Here is a 19,985-nt window from a genome sequence, read left to right on the forward strand (position 1 = left end):
ACGCTGGATGCAATAAGTGGTTCTGCCTGGGCAGTTTTAACCCTGCTTCTGCTTCCTTTCAGTTGAATTCTCTGACATCTTTTTACAACTGCAAAATCTTATTTTCTTCTGTCTTCTTAATAGTTGTGTTTTGCTGGTTAAGCCTGGAGTTTTTTGCTTGCCAGCCTCCAGATTTACGTTCCATTCCTGGAAGAGCTAGAAAGTAGATTCTTGAAGCGAGATCCTCGAGGAGCTGGATATATCAGCTATCCCACTGCAGTGCGTGGGTGATGCAGGCACTGGGCCTTCATTTCCTGTCTAACAGGAGATGTTAATGAAAAGACATCCTTTTCTTAATCCTTTTTTGTAACCATTTAGCAGATGGGATCTGTCTTCCCACTCTGCTCTGGATCCCAAGTCTCACTGCTATTTATTGTTCCAGATCAACTATGCAGAGTCCCTGGTCCGCAGAGATGGGCTCTGGTTACTGACTGTATGCTCCATGTTAATTTGCAAAAGATGCAGCTGTCGTCTTTATAATTTAAGAGAATTAAGGCTGTTTCCCTGTACCATTTGTTTGGATCCCAACAGGTTGCCAACTGGGACATCTCTGGCTTGCAAAGTCCTACTCGTACTCCCGTTTTCTAGGGAGAAAACCTGATTCTGTTCAGATTAAGGGGAGCGTTTCCCTCTTATCTCGAGGGCAGAATTATGTAACACTTAAATTCATGTTAATGTAAAAATTCATGTGTCCCTTTCTTCTGAGCACACGCTGGCTGCCTGGATAACAGCATCTCGTTGTTAGCGAGCGGAATCGGGACCCGGAGCTCCTGTACACCCCAGACCCTGGCGTGGAGTGCGTGCCTGCGCGGCTGCTTATGAATATGTACGCCATGGGCTCTGCCCACCAGCCTTTTAATGAGAGTGACATCAAAGCCCTGCCTGCTGGAGGAGGGGACCCACAATGCAATACGCAGGCAGACGTGGAGGCAGCTCCCACGGCCGCTGGCATCGCAGCTGCAGGCAGAGACCCTCTATTGTCAGCCCTGGGGGGGCTGCCGGGGGCCAGGCCCTGCATGGGGGTGCGGGGAGAGGCCCAGCAGCGGCAGGGCTGGGTTTAAGGGCTGTCTCCTGGGCTGGCTGGAGTGGGGCACGGGGGGTGGTGGTGGGGGGGGAGTGTCACCTGGGGGGTGGAGGGGGAGCATCCTGCGCTGCTGGGGCTCAGGCGGGGAGCGGGGTGCTGCCCCCTGGCCCCCCGGGAGCAGGGGTGCGATGAGCTCTCAGGATGAGCAGTTCCAAGCAGCAGCCCCTGACCCAGCGGCTTCCTCCGCCGATGATGGCATGACCTGGTGGTACAGGTGGCTCTGCAGGATTGCCGGGGTCATCGGGGGCATGTGTAAGTATCCCCTTCCCTTGCAGCCAAAGGTTTCCCCTCGGAGCCGCTTGTGCATGCGAAAGCGCATGTCAGGGGTCCTGCCTGCCTCTTCTGTGTAGGGGGGGCATGCCATGAAACAATCATTTGGGGTTACGCGTTTGCGTCTGCTCTAGACGTTGGTTTGCTGCGTTTCGGGCAGAAGGAAGAGTCGTGGACATGCCTGAAGCGGGGTGGTTTTAGCTGGCACGTGAGGGATTTGCGCTCACCGAACCTGCTGAACTTCGGCACCTGGGAGAAGGGACGTCACGGGGGGATCTGCAAATCCTCAAGTTTCTTCTTGGATGCAGCACTCACTGGAAGTGACGGGAGCAGCAGCTGAGCCCCTGGTCCTGCGGGAGGGCTGTGGGCAGATAAACTTGACGATTTTACTGCGAGCACTAGGCTCAGGGTGCTCAGCAGGGTCAGGTTCAGGGCTTGCAGAGGGGCCACGGGATTTGGTTCATCCTATTTTGACTGTCGGGTGTTTGTACGTTCCTGCAACTTATTTTCTTTCCACGTCCTGAATGTCGGAGCATGTTTCCCATTACTCCTGTTGTTGATTGCAGAAGGCCTGGCTGTGTTGTTTTTGAAGGTGAATAATGGACTTGGTTTGTGTTGTGTGTTTTTAAGGGGTTTAGTCCTGGACACAAAGAAGGGAGCCGGCGTACAGCAAAGTGGGTTGGCTGCGCTGTGAATTACCTGCTGCTGAAAAAAATTTTCCCAGGGAAAGAGTCTTTGCAACTTTGCCAGAAATCAGCCTGTCTTGTAGTGCTGTTTTGCTACATTCTGTGGGGAGATTAATAGCTCTCAAAAGCAGGAGGGACTGTTATGACCGTTTAGTCTGATCTCCTGCAGAGCACAGGATGGAGAATTTCTTCTGCTTCAGGTCCACAACTTCTAGTAAAACAAGAGTGTTTCTCAGCCAGTGCAGTCAGCCCTGATTTATTCCCTCGGCTGTAGCGTTTCGTCTGATCCCCCTCTCTCCCTGCCCCCTTCCCATGCCTGCCTCTTGCCTCGGGACTTGACTGCACAAGCCCATGGCGTTTTTGCAGCCGACCTTGTAGACCGCGGTATCGTTGGGCAGGCTCCTTACAGCCCTTTTTGGCTAGGCTGGTAAAACATACGCTGCTCTCACTGTTTTATGTCTTAGGTGCTGAAATTCTGGAGGTGTGAAAAGATTTGGTAGGACTGCTCTTATGGGGCAGAACGTACTGGCCTCGTCATGCTCTGCCTGGGGCCCCCGCGCTTCTGGTCCCGGCAGACGGCCAAGAGACCAGCTGGGACGTGTCTTCAGCGCAGGTCCCAGGTGGGGGTTTAGTGTAGCAGCGTCTTTCCCACGGGCTGGGGCTGTAGCCGGAGCCTCGGCACTTTTTATGCGGCTTTGGCCCACGCAGAGCTCAGGGGGACGCGGATGGAGGGTGAAGAGCTGGAGAGGGTGGCTGTTGGGTTGCATTGGTGGCATTGCCCACCTCGTGCCAGAGCAGCTCGTGAGTGGCTTAAAAGTGCAAGTCTTTGAAGACAGATTTTTTTTCTCTGTCTTCATGTTTCAAAGCAGCTGAATTGTACTTGGATTATTTTCCCAACCTTTTGTTCACGGCTCTGAGAGCTCATGACTTGTTTTTAAAGGAAGCTGAGAGTTTTACGTATTTGGGTGAGTCTGTGAGAAGAAGCTTTTGGAAGAAGAGCCAGGCTCTTAACAGGATTGCCGATGATTTGGAGAGTCAGACAGCTTGCTCTGTTGCCCTGACAGTCTCCCTTCATGAGGTTCGTCAGGCAGAGAAGAAGGCAGCGTGAGACACAGACTCCTCTTACGAGCAGGGAAATGGCAGACTGTGGAAAGAGGCAACCCTCCAATGGCCCTCTTCAAAATGCTCTTTGTTCAGCATCGCCTTGTTGAAGGTGGACAGTTTGGAAAGGGGGTGACGAGTACCATGGCAAGGCTGGAGTTTGCTGCTATTTTCAGAGCTTGCTATGAAAGAGCAGAAATCATTTATAAGGATTTGGAGCAACTGGATTGTGGTCCTGCTACAGGGCTGGATTATTTCTTACGGAAGGAAAAATTTCCTGTAGAAAGGATGAGAAACAACTCACTGTTGTGAGACTGGCAGACAATGTCTACCACATACACAAACACCTGCAGCCCACAACTTGCTTAAGTCGGAAAGGTCCAGGGGCCGGAGCAGGAACAAGAACAGCAAGGTTCCGGGATCTGTTTCTGGCTCTTGCCAGAAACTGGCTTGGTGACCTTGGCCAAGTCCCTTCTCTCCCTTGTGTTCCTGTTTGTAAAAGGATGAGGAGAGTCTGTGGCTTTTGTAAAATGCTCTAGGAGCAAAAATAGGCTCGTGTTGAGGACAGTGACCAGCTGCTTGAAATGAATAGAGCCTTTGTAGGGGGTGGTGTTCTTCCCCCCCCATTTTAGCTCCCAGTTATTTGTGCTTCCTCAGAGATTCGAGATGGGACAGCCGTTAGACAAATGGCAGAACTGTCTGCCTTCTATAGCTTACGTGCCATTGAGCATTATCTGCATTTTAAACCTATTGCGAGGCCTCTGTTTTGCAAAAAGAAGTCTCTGGCTTGGGCAGCTCCGTCCCCTTTTGGCTACTGAGGCAGGAGCTGATCCCGTCCCAGTGGGACAAGGATGTACCAGGCTGCTGTGGGATGCGCTGCTCTGTGAAGGAGACCGAAGGTCACCGAATCGTTATCTCTGTGGCTGTTGGCAGCCGCCACCGAGTGCAGTGTTCCTGCGATTAGAAACCTTTTGACTCCTTTCCCGCTGGCTGGCGCTCGTGCTGACGTAGGGGCTTGCTCAGCTCAGGCTTGCTGGGTCATTAGTCCATTGGCAACTGGGGTGGTTGCTTAGCTGTGACTCCTGCAGGGACGCTGAGTGCTCAAGGATTGTTTTGGGGTGTTTGAGGACAAAATCAAACTAGAACCCTGAGAAAACCGCCCCTGGTTGGCTAAATTAAAAAAAGAATAAGGCCAAAAACCTGCTTGAAAAAATAACATTCTGCCTCCCCAGGTTTGTTCCGTGGTTGGGATCAGTTTTGTAGCTCTGTGAACCGCTTGGACCGCTCCGCTGTTAAACAAGGCAGGGTTCTGCCCCAGCCCCAGCTGCGTTTCGGGGATAGTCGAGACGCAGCTGATTTTTGCTGTTCTGCTAATTATAAAGTGCCTGAAAGTCACTTAACATTATTTTCAGAAGTGTGCTTTCCTGGGTGAGAGCGAGTGTCACAAGCCTGTGGTGCTTCCCCTGAGCTCCTCTCCTGTCAGCATCCAAGGGTCTGTTGGTCACAGAGAAGAATTAGAAACCTCCATGTTGTGCCCTGCTCTCTGTGCTGCCCGCTGCTCCCAGCAATCCTGCTTGTCATTGCTTTTCCAGCTCTCCAGCTGTTTGCATGTGTGACTGAGCAGATCATCCCACCCCAGTGCCTCAGTTTCCCCTGCAGCGTGGGGACACTGACACTGGTCCCTCTGTGATGGGAGGATGAGAAGTGCCCTTGGAGCATGGCTGGTAACACATCCTCTGGCATTTCTCCTCTGCTGGCTGACCTTATTCTTGCAGGATTCTCCGAAAGATTTTGGGTCCTGTGGAATAGTCCTACGAAGCCTTTGAAAATAACCTTGTTTGGTTGTTTCCTAAAACCAGGAGATCACTTGCTTGTGGGATGACCTTAGATCGGTCCTGTCATAGGCCTGCAGTTCTGTTTCTCAGTCCGGTAAACAAGGATAACTATTTTTAAGGGAACTTTGAGGATTCAGCAGTGACTGCTTAAAAGAAACCTTGCCAATATGTGCCAGGCTTTTGAAGGTCAGGACTGCTCACAGCAGCTCTGCTCAGGGATCCCCTTAGGAAAACACGAGCAGACATCTGAAATACCCAAACCCAGGCTGGTCTCGTTCTCAGAGACGGACTCTGCTGCTCTTCATTGTGCCGCTAATCATCCCCGGGACAGCCTTTAAGGGCTGTATAATTTTAGCTAGAGTTTTGCAGGGTGGTGGTGTTCACTGTGGACTCAGTCCATGTCTCGCTGCCCTCCCTGCCCGGGCTCGGGTTCCCAGGTGAGCAGCAGCAGCCTGTTGGTATCGGCGGAGGAAAAGGGCCGTATCAAGTGCCGGGAAAGCTTTGCAAGTTTAATGAGGCAGGAAGGAGGCGCATGCAGCCTCGGCTTGGATGCTGCTGCCTGGTTCCTCTCCTTGCATTACAGAATCAGGAATGTTGGGGCTATTTTGGGCTCTGCTTTGTCTAGCATCTGCTTCTGTTTGTATTAGTGGAGACCCAAACTTGGCTCTTTTCTGCCCATCTCTAGTGGAGTTGCACAGAACCAGCAGTGTGTGGCAGAGACCGGGTTCACCTCTGCTTTATTTATTGTTTGCCTGTGTGCCTTGGTGCTGCAAGTCATGTTTTTGCTGAACTCTCCCTGTGCTGCTCAGAGATGGGTGCCGGCTGGGACCTCTTTGTTCATCCCAGGACAAAGCAGTAATTCCTTAGCAAATAAAAACCAGGGTGCCACAGGGTGCCACATACGTGACTCCACGTAAAAGCAAATGCTCTGTTGTTCTACGAAAGTGAAATAGTTGTGCAAGTGTCACTCTGGGACACCAAGCATTTGGAGCAAAAGGATACCTGAGCAGAGGAGCTGGGAACAAACCCTCTCCCTTGCATCCCAGGCTCCTGTTCGGGCCATCAGACCTTTGCACCCACCCTCCTGTGCTGGTCTGTACAGGCTGCTCTGCAGTGCCTAGAGGTGCCGGCCAAAAAAAGGGCTCTTCTGGGCAGCCCCTGCTCTGCAAAACAGCTCAAAATACAGGAGAGCAAAATCATGCTGGTGTGGCTGCAAGGTCCCGTTGCAGGGCAGAGCTGGGAAGAGAAGCCAGCCCTGCCTGCCGGGCTCCGGCCCCGCTGCCCCCGTGGGCGCACTGGGCTGGTCTTCATGGTCACTGAAAGCCTCTTTACTTTCCAGCCTGTGCCTTCGCTGGTCTCTGGAACTGTGTCACCATCAACCCCCTGAACATTGCGGCCGGCGTGTGGATGATGTGAGCAGAGTTTCTTTTCTTTTTTCTGCCAGGAGGGAGGTTTGGTTAGTTAGATGTCACTGAGCAAGTGGCAGAACTGCCCTGCTTGGGCAGTGGACGTGAGCGAAATGTCCGTCAGGCTCTGTGAATTGCCAGATCTTGCTCCATCGGGTGGGTTGAGATGCTGGGTTTATTCTATTTACATTCTTTCTTTACCCCTTAAAAAGTGAATACTGAGATACCCTTATCCAAAATAAGTCTGGGGCACCAGGGTTTGGGAATTATCAAGAAGGGGGGAGAGAGCGCAGTGGGGTCCAGCCCCACCATTCCCTTCTGCCTGTGTTTGGCCATGGGAGCAGCTGGTCTGCGGGGAGCCGGGGGGCATTGCCAACCCTTGCTCTGGGCTACGTGGGCAGGATTAACTCTGGTTTGCTCTGTCTGGAGGCTCAACGCCTTCGTCCTGTTCCTGTGCGAAGCCCCCTTCTGCTGCCAGTTTATCGAGTTTGCGAACGCCGTCTCTGCGAGGGCGGACAAGCTGCGGCCCTGGCAGAAAGCCGCTTTCTACTGCGGGTGAGGATGCTCCTGGGGTGTGTTGTGGGGGTGAAGCCATCCTGGGAACCGCGTTGGGATGCACGTGGGCACGCCGCGATGGACGAGCATCCCCGCATCCCGCGGGGAGCGGAGCTCGGCTTTGAGGGCTGCTTCTCTCTTCCAGGATGGCTGTGTTCCCCGTCATGCTCAGCCTGACGTTGACCACGCTCTTTGGAAATGCCATTGCGTTTGCCACCGGGGTGCTTTATGGCCTGTCAGCGCTCGGTAAAAAGTAAGAGAGATCTGTCTGCTTGTGGAGGGGAGGGAAGGGGAAGGTGGACCTCCAGCCCTCACCCCCATCTGCCTCCCTAAGGCTATGCTTTCCTCTTGTACTAACCGTGCTTTCTGGTGTAAATGCTGCCAGAGAACATCTCCCTGCCATCATCTCAAAGCCCTGGGAAGGAAGGTCCTAGGGTTTGCTGAAGCTCTGAGCTTTTCCTTGGGAGCTCAATCTAGGTTGCCCTGTGGGTCCCAGCCCTCTTTCTGCAGCCGTTGGACGGGTGGGCCCGGCGAGCATCTTTGTGGGGTTGGAGAGGACCAGCGAGTCTCATTTCACTCCTGGCATCCCTCGGCACGGAGAGGCCCAGGCCCCGGTTGGGATACCTCTCTGCCAGGTGCTGTACCCACCATGGTGGGCACCTGGAGCTCACATCCCAGTGCTGTCCCTTCTCTCTGCAGGGGAGATGCCATTTCCTATGCTCGGATCCACCAGCAGCAGAAGCAAATGGATGAAGAGAAGCTCACGGGGGCCCTGGAGGGACAGGCTCTCTGAAGCATGCGAGCTCGGGGTCACCTCTCCTGGACACTGAGATGGTGAAGATACGGAAATCCACTCTGCCCTTCCCTCTGCCCGCTCCTCTCTCTATTATGCCGCGATTTCCCTGGACACTGCAGCAACTGGAAATCTCAGGGGCTGGGGCGGGCTGTGCCCTCTTCTCACACCAGCAGCCAGACCTCAGCGCATTGGCCCCTCTCCTCCTCAACCAAATATCTCACAGTCCCCCTATTTTTTAATTTATTTTTTTTTTGCTGCAGAGGTGCTGGCTCTCTGAGTGCTGCTTTACAAGCCTGACTAGGTAGCCTTTCTTTGGAGTGATGCGTGATAACGAGCCGAGGATGCAGTGCTCATTTGGGAACGGCTCTCCGGATGGGGTGAGGAGGGACAGAGCTGACGTGCCAGCTCCTTGCCTGTGCTGGTCTCATGGGAGTCACGGAGCTGCTGGCCTCATGCCTGGGGATAACCTGCCATTGCACGTTACACGTTTTTAGTAACGCTCTCTGGTGTGGCCCTTCCTAGGTGTAATACACTAATCCAGGGTTTAGCAATACATGGTGATGCTTAAGCTTGGTCTTCTTCCATTGAGTATATTTTAATATGGGTCCAGCTAGGCTAGGCATTGGAGGCGTCGCTGCACGGGAAAGGACTTCCAGCAAAAAACCCATGTAAAGACAATAACCATCTCTGGAGAGGAGCTGCCAGAGGTGCTGGGGCAGATCCTGGTACCTACAAAGCACAGTCCCCACTTCCTCTGGATACAGCTGCAGGCAGTTACTGCAATTTACTTGAATTGTAAGAATTAATTACTTTGTCTTAATAAGGGTACTTTTCTTAAGCTTCACTCTTTTGCTGGGGAAGAAGGGAAGTGAGGTTTGCTTTATCTCAGCTGAAAAAGGGTACTATTGCTTGAGCCAAGTGGGATTTTTTGCTGGTGTAAGGGTTACTGATGTGCAAGAGCATCCTTCTCTCGTGAGCCTGGGACTCTGCTCTGTTATCTCTCACTCCCTGCGTCTGCTCCTGCTCCCATGACCCATCTCTCCGTGCAAGGGACATGCTCTCTGCTTCTATCTGCTACAGCCTTTCTCTTTGGGCTCATGTTCTTTTTGCATCAGTCCTGGGCTGGTTTTGTATGGGAAGGTGGCATATCCTTCCTTTGCAAACATGGAGAAGTCTGCACCATTTCTGTGTGGATAGCTGGGATGTCTTGCTTCTTTATTCCGGGCTCCATCCATGGTTTTTGCATCATATTTTCCGTTTGCTTTCTATCATGCAGAACAGAACTGCTCGCTAAGTCCAGATCTCCCTCTTCTGATGATGGTTTCTTCTGGGGGTTTTAATTTATTTGATTTTACATGATTGCTTTTTATTTTGATTAGGAAAAAGGGGAATAATTTATTTCTAGTTATTTAAGTATGTTGATGGGACTCATTTTCTCTGGACATAGGAGAAAGGAGTGCTCTGTTTCCTGTCCTTCAAAGGACTGCCTCATTTCATTGGGGGGGTCTCTCTGAACCCAGGGAGAGCCCTGGCTGCTGTAACTGGGATGCTGTAACTGGGATACCGTAAAATCCTATTTCAGCCTTCAGAGTGTTTCTCATACTTCTGGAAAGTGTGTTGTCCTTTGAACCCTCTGTCTTCTTCTGGGCCACTGGCTTGACAAAGTTTGTTTTCCCCCTCTTCTGAGAGAGAGAAGGGGGGAAAACTGGGCTGTAACTGCCGGACTGGAGGTTTGTACTCACTCAGCAGCCCAGGCAGGTAGCAGCTATGGTGAGCAGTGGCAGCGGGGACTGCAGCCTGTTCTTACTCCCCTGCCCTGGGAGCTGAGCTCCTGCTGCCACCATCACTTTGTGGTCCCATTTGAATCACTGGGGTACCAGAGTGGTCATGCTACGGTCTGAGAAACGCTGCTGGAGGCTGAGTGCTGTCTGTCAGAAGAAGGGTCTGTCAAGCCAGCTGCTCTGTGGCTTCTGAGCAGTGTCATGTTGGAAAATATCTATATAACGTGTCCTTCCTTTAGATACGGTGCATATTCGCATTAGCTGGACAACAGCAGCACATCCCTGGCAGAGCCTGGGATGGAGCCGCTGCTGGAGGGGGTGGCTGGGTACGGATGTAGCATGTGCATGGCAGCGGGAGCAGAGCGGTCCCTGGAGATCGGGGAGCTAAGCTGCCAGCTAATATTAGCTGTTGTTTCTTCCTTGGAGTTCAGGGAGGTGTGAGGATTTGCACCAGTCAGGAACGCGGCTTGGGTTTATTTACACACACGGGCCCTTGCAGCTGGATGCTGGGTGGCCACTTTGTGCTAAGCCCCTTTCCCCCCAGGCCTCTGAACCGTGATTGCTCTGACACCAGCTTGTCTGGGACACAGAATAGGCACCGCCAGCCCAGATGCAGCTTGTTTCACTAAAGGCTGTGCCATTTCAGAGCCCCCAGCTCTGGGCTGATCCCTGTTGCTGCATGCCATACATGAGCCATTGGCCTTCCTTGTGCATGTGTGCAGGGACCACAGCCTCCTGCGTGGGTCACGCTGCCTGCAGTAACGGGGTGCTGCAGGAGGAACACACTGCAGCCTGCGGGATACTTCAGCGGTAATAGCCTCTCTGCTCTTCGAGCCAGTGGTGTCCCTGTGCAGTACCTTTACTGGGTGGTTCAAGTGCAGAGTCCTGCCTAGCAAACAGGATATCTGCTTTGATTTCAGGGGGGTTTGGGGAGTTAAGTAGTGTTTAGTGAGGAATGTTGCGGACTGATGCACGTAGCTACGAGCATGTCTTTGGTAGTGACTGCTTTGCTCTGTGAGTAGTTCCACAGTAGCTTTAGTGACAGGAGGCGAAAGGCAAAGCAGAGGCGATAGAGTAACGCTTGCAGACTGATCTACGCCTGTGCTGATGAACCACAGAACTGGTAGGACCCTTGCTGGCTTCATCTGATTGTCCTATTGCCATAGACCAGCAGCAGTCCCTGGGGCTGTTGCAGGCAGTTGCTGCTCCAGGTCACCTGGAGGGCTCGTCGGCACGGACGGGTCCGCTCTGCTCCCTTGGCACCACCAGCAGAAGTCCCTTGGACGCCAGCAGTACTGTCATGCTGTGTTTTGTGGCCGTTGGGTCTGACACTGGGGCCAAGGCAAGCGGACAATCTGCATCAGCTCTGCCACCGTTAGGAGGTTGCAAAGCTCAGCTCTGAGCTCAATGCTTTTGTTGAAAATGGGCCTCAGGGACTCTTCTGTAAGAGCTGAGCTGGAGCCTTTGGCCACAATGCTTAAAGACACCGGGTCTGTTCAGTGTCTCTGTGCCTTCCGCAACAGGAGGTGTCTCAGATCCGTGCTCCAAGAGTGCTGACTCCTACAGATGCATGTCTGGAGTGGGAGCTCTTGGGAATTTCGGCTGTCTGTGATGCAGCTGAAACGAAGCCAGATGCTGCCATCATTGCAGACGTGGCTTGGTGACAGCACCCATGGCTTTTAAGAGTTGTAGTGACAGTTAGTGGATGGTCTCACCTCCGCGTTGGCAAGAGACTGTTTTTGTGGAGATAGAAAGGACCTTTAGAGTAGTAGCATCACAGTAGTTAATATGCCCATTCACAGTGCATGGTGGTTATTGTGTTTAGAGGCACCATCAGGGTGCTTGGAGCTGTGTAAGGATAAATGAAGTTAAAAGCCCTGCTCTAGAGATTTTACAGGCTCAACCCAATCCCTGCTGATGGCATCCAGGCTGGATGGCTAATCCACGGGGTCTCGATGGAAGAGGTTCTGCTTGCCAGGTCTTGAAAGGCCTCTTGGGAGACGATGGGACAGAAGTTTTCTTACGTGAGAACTCCAGAGCGGGTGATGCATTGACTACAGTGAATTGTTGACACCAAGTGTGGAAAGACACCTGGGTACTGGCAGCACACATGCACTTAGCAATGGACTGTTACATTCACCGTGTGAGCTGCGCACTTCTTATCCACCTGCATTTATACAGCGTGCAACTCTTCCATGTCCCATCCAGTCACAAAGTTGACAGCACTTGTGCGTATTAGCTCCACTGTCCCGTGGGGCTGTCCATTGAGCGTGAAGAGAAGAGCAGAAGCTCACTTTCTGCTGCGTACCCAGACCTCGCTGCTCTGGGCAGGAGCTGATTTTGTAACACCAATTGATTCTCTGTGTGTGCGGTGAATAAAAAGACCATTCTACCTCTGGAAAGAGCCACTGTGATTTCTCAGACTCTAAATGTTGTAGCAAAAACCCTCAGACTTTCTATATTGAAGAAAGGAGGTCACTCAGAAAATACTTCTCCAATGAGGTTCTCACAGGACCTGAAGAGTCCAACCTCATTTCATATTCGGGCATTTCCTCCTTAGGCTGAGCCCTGGGAAGCTCAATTCATCTTTGTCATTTTTTTCCTGAGGAAAAAACATCCACTGTCTTCAGGGAAGGGTTTCACTGAAGTGAAGATATCAAGACCTGGTCCATAGCCATGTGAGAAAGAGAACGCTCTAGCACAGGGCTGCCAGAGATCCTGATCTTCAGAAGGTCAGTGGAAACCAGAGGCTCTTGAGACCTCTCGTAATCAGGCCATACTTAGAAACAGTCATATTCCAGCCAGGGCTGAACATCTTTCTGGAAATGGGTCTCAGCTGCAAAGGTTAGGTCTAATACTGAATTTTCTCTGTGGCTTTGATTTTGGCCCATCTCTCTTCCTCTGTCCCAGGCTGCTTTAAATTAATCCTCTGATAAAGCACATCTTCTCTTAGGTGATTTCTCTCATCTCCTGCTGCAGGGGATCTAAATAGTAGCTAGCATACCTCGAGATCTGCGTCAAATATGCTATGTTACCCCATGCTTCCTTGTCACAGCAGGCTGAACGTTCCAGGAATGGGAGGACACAAGCATCTCCACCAGCCCTCGGGGTGCCAAGTGCATTTCAGGAGGTTGGACAAATGCTTGGGCAAATCATCTCCCAGCTCAGCCTTTGTTGTTCTGCCCTTTTGGGAGGAGTTAGGTTCGATGTGATACTCAGCAAGGCCATTCGTTCCTCACAGCCATAACCACGTCCTGCAGCTGTGTTTTACCTAGGGTTAGGCTCTAAAAAAATAAAAAAAGCCCTTAATCTTGCAGGACACACAGGAAAGGGGTAAGAGCGATTTGCTACTAACTATGCAGTTGAAATCTCAAAGTGATGGAGGTGGAGGCTCTACACACAACTGTGATGGAGGTGCATCCACCTTCCTTTTTGTGGATGAGTAAAACCCTGCGGTGGGAAGGACCCACCCCAGTACAAAGTATTGTCAGTACCCGCTGTGTCTTTCCTACAGTGAATCACTTGCACTACAGCTGAATGTTTGTCTGTTCCTGTTCTTTGTTTTGTCCTGGATTTTCTTTGTGAACTGTATTTGGTCTTGTTCATTAGGCTTCTAGTGTAATGTGTGTTTTTAGAGCAATAAAACGTGGCAGCTTTTTCTACAAAATATCTGGCTCTGCCTCTTTCACAGTCCTTAAGTACATGAGACTCATCTGGGAAGCTGCAGGCTGCTGTGGTCCCCTCGTCACACTCCTGGTCTGCCTCTCCCATCCCACCCACCTGCAGCTCCCTTCTCTGCAAATCAAGGCAACAGCTTGCAGTTGGAGGCAAAACTGTTTTATTCTTGCAACTACATGATGAACTTCTGCCAAAACAGCTACAGCTGTTAACTCTGTTCCAGCCAAACCTTTGGGCTCTCGAGCTGCTTTGGTGGCTGCTGAGCAAAGGACGTGCATGGTCTCTTGTCCGCAGCCATACCTTTTATTTTCCAGGACATCTTTATCTCCAGCCTGGCACTGGTTACCTGGTCCCATACCTCGGGTTGACATGTTACCCAGAGAGCAACAGGTAGTGTTGAATGACGGGAAGAGAAGGTAAAGTTCCAGTTGGCAACTTCTACATCCAAAGCGAGATGATCATTGCCCCCCGTTCCTCTCCCATTGCCTTTGCAGAGAGCTCCAGCCTCCACCTCCAGCAGCACAACCGTTTTCTTTATTGCCCTTGAGTATGTGGACTGGTCGCCCAGCACGGCTGGCAGATGGCAGCTCCTACCTCATGAATGACCTCCGGCCAGTCCTGAAGAAGGCCTCGATCTGTTCCAGGGACCTGCCTTTGGTTTCTGGAACGCAACAGCCTGTGAATAAGATGTTCCCGGCGCAGATGACAGCGAAGAATAGGAAGGGCACCTCGAGGCCGAAGGCTTCCTGGAAAGTGGGACAGAAAGCAGGCGTCAGCTGGTGCAGAGAGGGTCTGAGGAGGGGCTGCCGGACACCCTCCCGGGGCAGTACCCACCACGACCCGGAGGAAGAACTGGGTCAGGGTGAAGGCTGTCAGCCAGCTCACGACGACGCAGAGCCCCGAGGCCACCCCACGGGCTTTCAAAGGGAGGATCTCCGACATCAGCAGCCAGGTGATGGGGCCCCAGCCCATGGCATAACCTGCAGGGGAGGAGGGGTAGGGTGAGGCTGTTGAGGCTTCGAAGCCCGCTGAGGAGTGTGCAAGAGCCCTGTGCAATCCTGCCCTGCTCCCCCATCAATCATTATTCCCCCCCATTCATGCTCTGTCAGTCCTCAAATTGACTTCAGATGCCATCTTTCTTGGTCTTCCAGGGACATCTGCCTTCCTTCCAATTCCAAGCCCAATCTCCTTGCTCCATAGCACCCTGCCTCAGATGAGAAATGTCCGCCCAGGCTGGTACCCAGCCCTGGGCTGTGGGTCCTGGGCTCTCTTTTGCTCTTTGCACTTACTTACCCATTATGAAGAACATGGCTGCCAGGAGGGGGATGAGGGTGATGTAGTTTGTCGGTTCAGCAGGAAGGTTGGCAGAGCTCACCAGGGTCTTGTTGGCAATGGTGCTGTTCTGAGAAGCTGGCACGAAGTGGATGTAGAGCCCCATGGTCAGGCTGGAGACCAACATGACACCAGCTGTGGAGAGATGCAACAGCACAGTGGGACTGATGGGTGAGTGATCTCCTCCGTGCCAAGGACTGAGCTCCCAGGAACACCTCTGCTTAGGAGCTGAGCCACCACCAAAGGAAAAAGACCTCCCCACTCCCTGCCCGAATCTTGTATGGCTGAAGTTTCCACTCCTGCACATTTGCAGAGCTCCTGGAAATCCTTAAATAAGAGCTTCCCTTGCACAACAGCGGGAGAGAGACATACCCGATACAAAAAGAAGAATCTTCCTCCCAGCTTTATCCATCGACACAGCCGCAGTCGCCACCGAGAACAGACGTACCAAGCCAACAAGAGCTGCATCGTACTCTGGTTTCTGCAACGGCAAAAGTAGTGGGGAAGCTGAGACGGGAGAGCCAGGGCAAGGGCAGGTTCCTACATGTGTTGCCTTGACTCTGGCTGATGACTTTGTCAAAGCTATCCTCCTACAGTAAGAGACCAGAGAAGAAGAGCCTGAAGCTCAGAGGAGGAGAGCGGGGAGACAGTCGGGCCAGTCCTGCACCCCATCCTCATGCAGCCTTTTGCAGTGCAGGTGCTTGGCAATTGCTGCCAACCAGGTGCTTTAAAAACGGCTTCAAAGTTGGGGTCTTAGAGCTGCAGGGGACTTGGAGCGTTGGGCAGCCATCACTGAAGGCAAGGCAGTCTGAGCATGGGCTGAACCCCAGGGCTCACCAGGATGACGGACGTTTTCTTAAATATTGACTGCAGGTACACGAGGACACAGGTGACACCCGAGAGCTGCTGCAGGAACCTCATCCCCACCGCGATCAGGATGGGCTTGTAAATGAAGGGGTCCTTGATCTCAGCACAGGAAACCCGCCGGCTCTGGAGGGGACAAAGCCAGAAAGCTGAGGTGTTGCCACCTCTGGGCACCACCGTGGCACCCGGAAGATGGCTCAGGAGTTGCCCAAAGGAGGCTGGATTTTGCAGTTTTCACATTACATCTCCCCCATGCCGGAGGTGAGCCTCCTCACCTGCTTCCTCACGCTGTCCTTGATCTGCTGGTACTCCCGGCCGTAGTCCGTGTCCTTGCCCCGCAGCCAGCACAACGACCCCAGGGCCTCATCATCCTTCCCCTGGGAGAGCAGGAACCGGGGCGAGTTGGGCATGAAGCAGAGCAGGACGATCATCGTGAGCACGGGCACCTCCCCTGCGACGGCCAGCCAGCGCCAGTCCAGGACCAGCCCTGCCAGAGCAGCACGGTTAGGAGCGGAAAGCATGCAGGGAAGGGTGTCCTGGCCTTGCCTCCACATGAGCACCCCAATAATTTAATAAATCCAGCGGGGAAAAAAAAATTAAAAAAAAAAGATATTTTGCATGTTTTTCTCCTCACAAAGAAGCACTTTCAGCTGTACAATATGGGGAAATTCCAGCAAACTCCCCCAAATCTTAGAGTATCCAGCAAGATCCTGCAGCAACCAGGGCACACGCTGGCAGGAGATGCACACGCAGTTCATCGTGTGCTGCCCTTCAGCCCTGACGAAACCTCGGCAGGACCCGGGTCTGCAGGCACAGTAATGGCCACGGGTCCGTGCAGGTTATGGATTCATCCCTCTGAGCACACACACAAGTGTGGGTTATGCACGGGTGATCCTGTCCAGACCCCTTTTGCACACTCGGGGTGGTGGTTGTGAGCTGGCTGCAAGGGGAAGGAATCCATCAACTTGCTGAGAAAGTTGTTTAAAATAAACTCCCCTTCCCTAAGGCCTCGCCAAGAGTTTCCTGCCCTCCGAACACTGAGATACTTGCCTAGTGCGTACAGGACGAGGGAGCCCAGCACTGCCATGATCTGAGGACAAGCGCCCAGCATGCCTCTGACCCCGGGGTGGGAGATCTCAGAGAGGTAGACCTGGAGCAGGACAACGCACGCTTAACGGAGCTGCAATATACAGCCGTCACCACCAAAACCTGTCCTCTGTCACCTCACAGTCATCCACTGCAGCCAGGGGAAACCCAAACTGCTGGGAAACTGCCCTCTGGGGTTGGCAACCTGACCGGTGCAGCAGCACGAGCTGGTCCTGGCAGGCAGAGAGGACAGCCTTGCAGGCACCGCCACTTCCCTCCCTCACCCCGGTGTGGGAGAAGTGCTCCAGCGGCACGCTCAGGCTCCCATTACTGGAAAGATGGGCCCCAGGGTTACTCAATTCTTGCCTTCCCCTCTGCATGCAACACGAGGTCGGCGTTCAGTAAACATGGGAGGAAATAACTGCCAGGAGGAACAGGGCAGGGATCAAGGACCTGCCTTCCTTTTTCTGCGGGCAGGGAAGTCCAGCACTGTGGGGACAGCTCGGGCTGGCCGTGCCAGGGGCACTAACCCAGTGCATCCTGCCCCTCCCCATCGCCCAGCCGCAGCCCTGGAGCCCTGCTGATGCCTCCAAAAAGCGACAGGATACCCCAGGCTCAGCTACGGCACCGCCTCGTCTCCCGCCATGCAAATCCCCAGCAAACTCCCTCCCACGGCACGTTACCGGGATGGAGGCAGCTGTCATGCCGCCGGCATAGCCCGTCAGCACGCGGCCCAGCAGCAGCATCCCGATCCCCTGGGCGCCGGCCATCAGCGCGTATCCCACGGCGGAGGGCAGCGCCGAGAACATGATGCTCAGTTTGCGGCCCAGGAGGTCATTGAGGAGCATGGTGCTGAGCCCCCCCGCCGCCGCTCCCAGCGTGAACACCGACTGCGGGGAGACACGGAGAGGGGTCTCGGTGGGTCTGGGCTCCCCCTGCACACCCACTGGCTCTGACCCCCACCCCTGGCAGGGACAACCCTGCTCCTTACCCCAAACCAGGATGCTGTGTGCTGGTCCAGCCTCAGCGCAGGGCTGGGGTGAGCCTCCAGGGCAGGGATGACGGGCGAGGGGTAAACCAGGGCGAAGCCGAAACTGAAGTTCCCCAGGACAGCGGCAAACGCAGCCAGGTAGAGCCGCTTGTTGTGGAGACTCCTGAGGGAGGGATGGAGTGAGAAGGACGTGTTGGGTGCCCTTATCGCACCCAGCAGAAACTTTAACTCTGTCTTGCCACTTCCCCCAGCCTTTGCCGAGGCTCTCGTGACACCCGTGGAGGGATTTTTCTGGGGAATGGCCCTGCACAGCCCCAGGCTGGTGGGGTTTCTCCGAGTGGAGCAGCAGCCATTCCTGCCGTGTGGCGAGGGGGTGAGAGCCCGTCCCCCTGGGCACCACCGATGCTTTCCTCTGCGCCGGGCAGTTTTCAGCAGGTTCAACAAACTGAGAAAAGCAGAAGCTGGAGACGGGCGGCACCACGGACCCAGCCAGCAGCCGGCTTGTCTCGGTGGAGCAGGGAGGGGGTTCCTTTCAAGGCCCCGTGCCCCCGGCAGGACCTTCTGCCCCCATGAGAGTCAGATGCCCAAACGCACACACACCCGCAGCTCTCCCAGGCAGGCTCATCCAGCACTGCGCACCCTGGGCAGGATGAGACCCCATCTCAAGGCAACTCAGGAACGACAGCAGTATGAAGCAGCTCTTCCACCAGCTCCCCCCAGCCCAGTGCTCTCGGGACAGGGGGCACAGCCCACCCCACAGCCAGCCCCACGGCCCCAGCCTGGCCCTTACTGCAGGTACTCCTTGTCAAGCCTCTTGCCAGCGCTCTTGGGGAAGGTCCGATACGAGGAGCTCGTCTTCCTCACAAGGGGCTCCCGTGCGCTCGGCTCCATGGCAGTGCCGTGGCCGGTGCCCGTCGTGGTGTGGGTGCTGCTGCGCCCGGGGCCGGATGCTGGGGGCTGCCTCGGGGATGGGGAGGAAGAGGCAGCTGAAAGCGAAAGGGGAGAGGCTGCCTGGCGTTGCCTAATCAGAGAAATCTCTGCCTCGTGGGCTTGCGCCTGGCTGGCCTCTGGGGAGGAAACTGGGGGGGCCGGAAAACCAGCAGGCAAAGAGCCACGGGGAAACGATGGTGCCCTGCAGCCTTCGTCCCGCACCCGCCCAGCCCTTGCCCCTCCCAGACCCCACTGCCACCAAAACCCATCACTGCAGCGGCACTTACAGGGACGATCCTTGCAGAACCGTTTCCACCAGCAGAAACGTCCCTTTGCTAGGGCCACGTCTCTCCCCTTGAGAAGCTGGTACTAGTTAGACTGGCCAAATGCTGCTTCTTTTTACAAGGGTAAATTGCATCCGTGTGAGCCTCCACAGCCACCCTGGGGGAGGGTTTGCAACGTAGACCAGAGCTGAGGAAGAGGAAGGAGAGGAAATAAGAGGGAGGTGAACACAGAGGGGCACAGGGAGCAGGTGAGGGGGATGAAGAGCGCTGATGAGAATGGAAAAGGGGAGGGTGGCATCTCTGCCACATTGGGTGCAGCTGCGGGGGGCCCTGGGCTGCCCACAGGGGCCTTTGCCCCCTTGCCCTGATCCCCCCAGCCCCACAGGGCTCAGCAGGCAGCGTTGTGCTGGGGCATCTGCAGGTCCTGGGGGGCTGCAAGGTCCAAACTCACCCTGTGGGAAAGGGAGGGACACACCTACTGGCTTTGCACTGGGATTTAATTAGCAAAAGATGTCTTTCCCTAAACTACTGTGGTGCTCCTCTTGTTTCCATCATTAACCTTAGTCCTTGGTGCTTTTGGGACCACCTGGATGGTTTCTGCACCCCGAAGCCTGGGTGGGAGCCCCAGTGACGTTTCCGTGTCAGCCAGGACCTGCTATGCTCTTCCCTCCGTGCAATCTGGTTCCCCTTCTGCAACCACCAAGTGCCGCGTTTAGTGTTTGATCAATGCTGGGGATTTACAGCTGACTCAGGCACTCGAGGCTGTGATTTCTCTGCAGGAAGAAAGGTCACGGAGCAAGGGGATGTCGGGGCAGCAGGCCAGCTCATCCAAAAACTTTCCAGTGCTGTGTTGGTCTGAGTAGGGATGTCACAAAAGCCTCCAGCCGACCTGGAGCTGGTCCCTGTGCCCTGGGCTCCCCCTCCATCAGCAAACACCATCGGTCACCTCCCTTGCATGCACTTTGCTCTAGGCATCTGGGCTAGCAGTGCCCGTTTGCTCCCATGGTGGCAATGCTCTGTGCAAGGTCATGGCCCTACATGGGGCAGCAGGGGTCGGGATGCATTGCTGCCGGTTGCATCTTGCAGACCAAGGAAAATCTGCAAACGAGTGGCCTTAGGGAATTTGAAGAGGAAGGATGCTGCAAATTCACTGTGTGAATTTGCAGCATCCTTCCTCTTCAAATTCCCTAAGGCCACTCATTGAGAAAGTTATTCTTTATCCCCTCTGCCTCTCCCAGGCCTCAGCTTTTTCCCAAAACCAGGTATA

The 19,985-nt window shown here is 54.0% G+C and overlaps 2 protein-coding genes across 2 annotated transcripts; one reads left to right on the forward strand and one right to left on the reverse strand.

The window, feature by feature from the left end:
- The first annotated feature begins 1,251 nt into the window (after positions 1 to 1,251).
- CACFD1 (calcium channel flower domain containing 1) lies at positions 1,252 to 13,214 on the forward strand. Its single transcript, XM_050908015.1, has 5 exons — positions 1,252 to 1,375; positions 6,355 to 6,427; positions 6,851 to 6,976; positions 7,122 to 7,229; positions 7,676 to 13,214. The coding sequence occupies exons 1-5, from the start codon at positions 1,252 to 1,254 to the stop codon at positions 7,767 to 7,769; spliced, it is 525 nt and encodes a 174-aa protein (XP_050763972.1). The 3' UTR covers positions 7,770 to 13,214.
- A 133-nt stretch (positions 13,215 to 13,347) lies between these two features.
- Positions 13,348 to 18,859, reverse strand: SLC2A6 (solute carrier family 2 member 6). Its single transcript, XM_050908002.1, has 11 exons — positions 18,722 to 18,859; positions 18,295 to 18,490; positions 17,505 to 17,667; positions 17,197 to 17,403; positions 16,478 to 16,577; positions 15,703 to 15,914; positions 15,401 to 15,553; positions 14,936 to 15,044; positions 14,525 to 14,698; positions 14,066 to 14,211; positions 13,348 to 13,977 (listed from the first exon to the last, which is right to left on the reverse strand). The coding sequence occupies exons 2-11, from the start codon at positions 18,393 to 18,395 to the stop codon at positions 13,822 to 13,824; spliced, it is 1,521 nt and encodes a 506-aa protein (XP_050763959.1). The 5' UTR covers positions 18,396 to 18,490; positions 18,722 to 18,859; the 3' UTR covers positions 13,348 to 13,821.
- Positions 18,860 to 19,985: the final 1,126 nt, after the last annotated feature.

The sequence above is a fragment of the Gymnogyps californianus genome, chromosome 18 (genome assembly GCF_018139145.2).
Source record: "Gymnogyps californianus isolate 813 chromosome 18, ASM1813914v2, whole genome shotgun sequence".
In the NCBI taxonomy this organism is placed as follows: domain Eukaryota; kingdom Metazoa; phylum Chordata; class Aves; order Accipitriformes; family Cathartidae; genus Gymnogyps; species Gymnogyps californianus.

Coding starts and splice junctions, on each gene's coding strand:
- SLC2A6 (XM_050908002.1), bottom strand. CDS start 18,395: ATGGAGCCGAGCGCACGGGAGCCCCTTGTGAGGAAGACGAGCTCCTCG. Junction 17,404..17,504: donor ACACAGCATCCTGGTTTGGG/GTAAGGAGCAGG, acceptor GTCTCCCCGCAG/TCGGTGTTCACGCTGGGAGC. Junction 16,578..17,196: donor TGACAGCTGCCTCCATCCCG/GTAACGTGCCGT, acceptor GTCCTGCTCCAG/GTCTACCTCTCTGAGATCTC.
- CACFD1 (XM_050908015.1), top strand. CDS start 1,252: ATGAGCTCTCAGGATGAGCAGTTCCAAGCAGCAGCCCCTGACCCAGCG. Junction 1,376..6,354: donor CGGGGTCATCGGGGGCATGT/GTAAGTATCCCC, acceptor TTTACTTTCCAG/CCTGTGCCTTCGCTGGTCTC. Junction 7,230..7,675: donor CTGTCAGCGCTCGGTAAAAA/GTAAGAGAGATC, acceptor TTCTCTCTGCAG/GGGAGATGCCATTTCCTATG.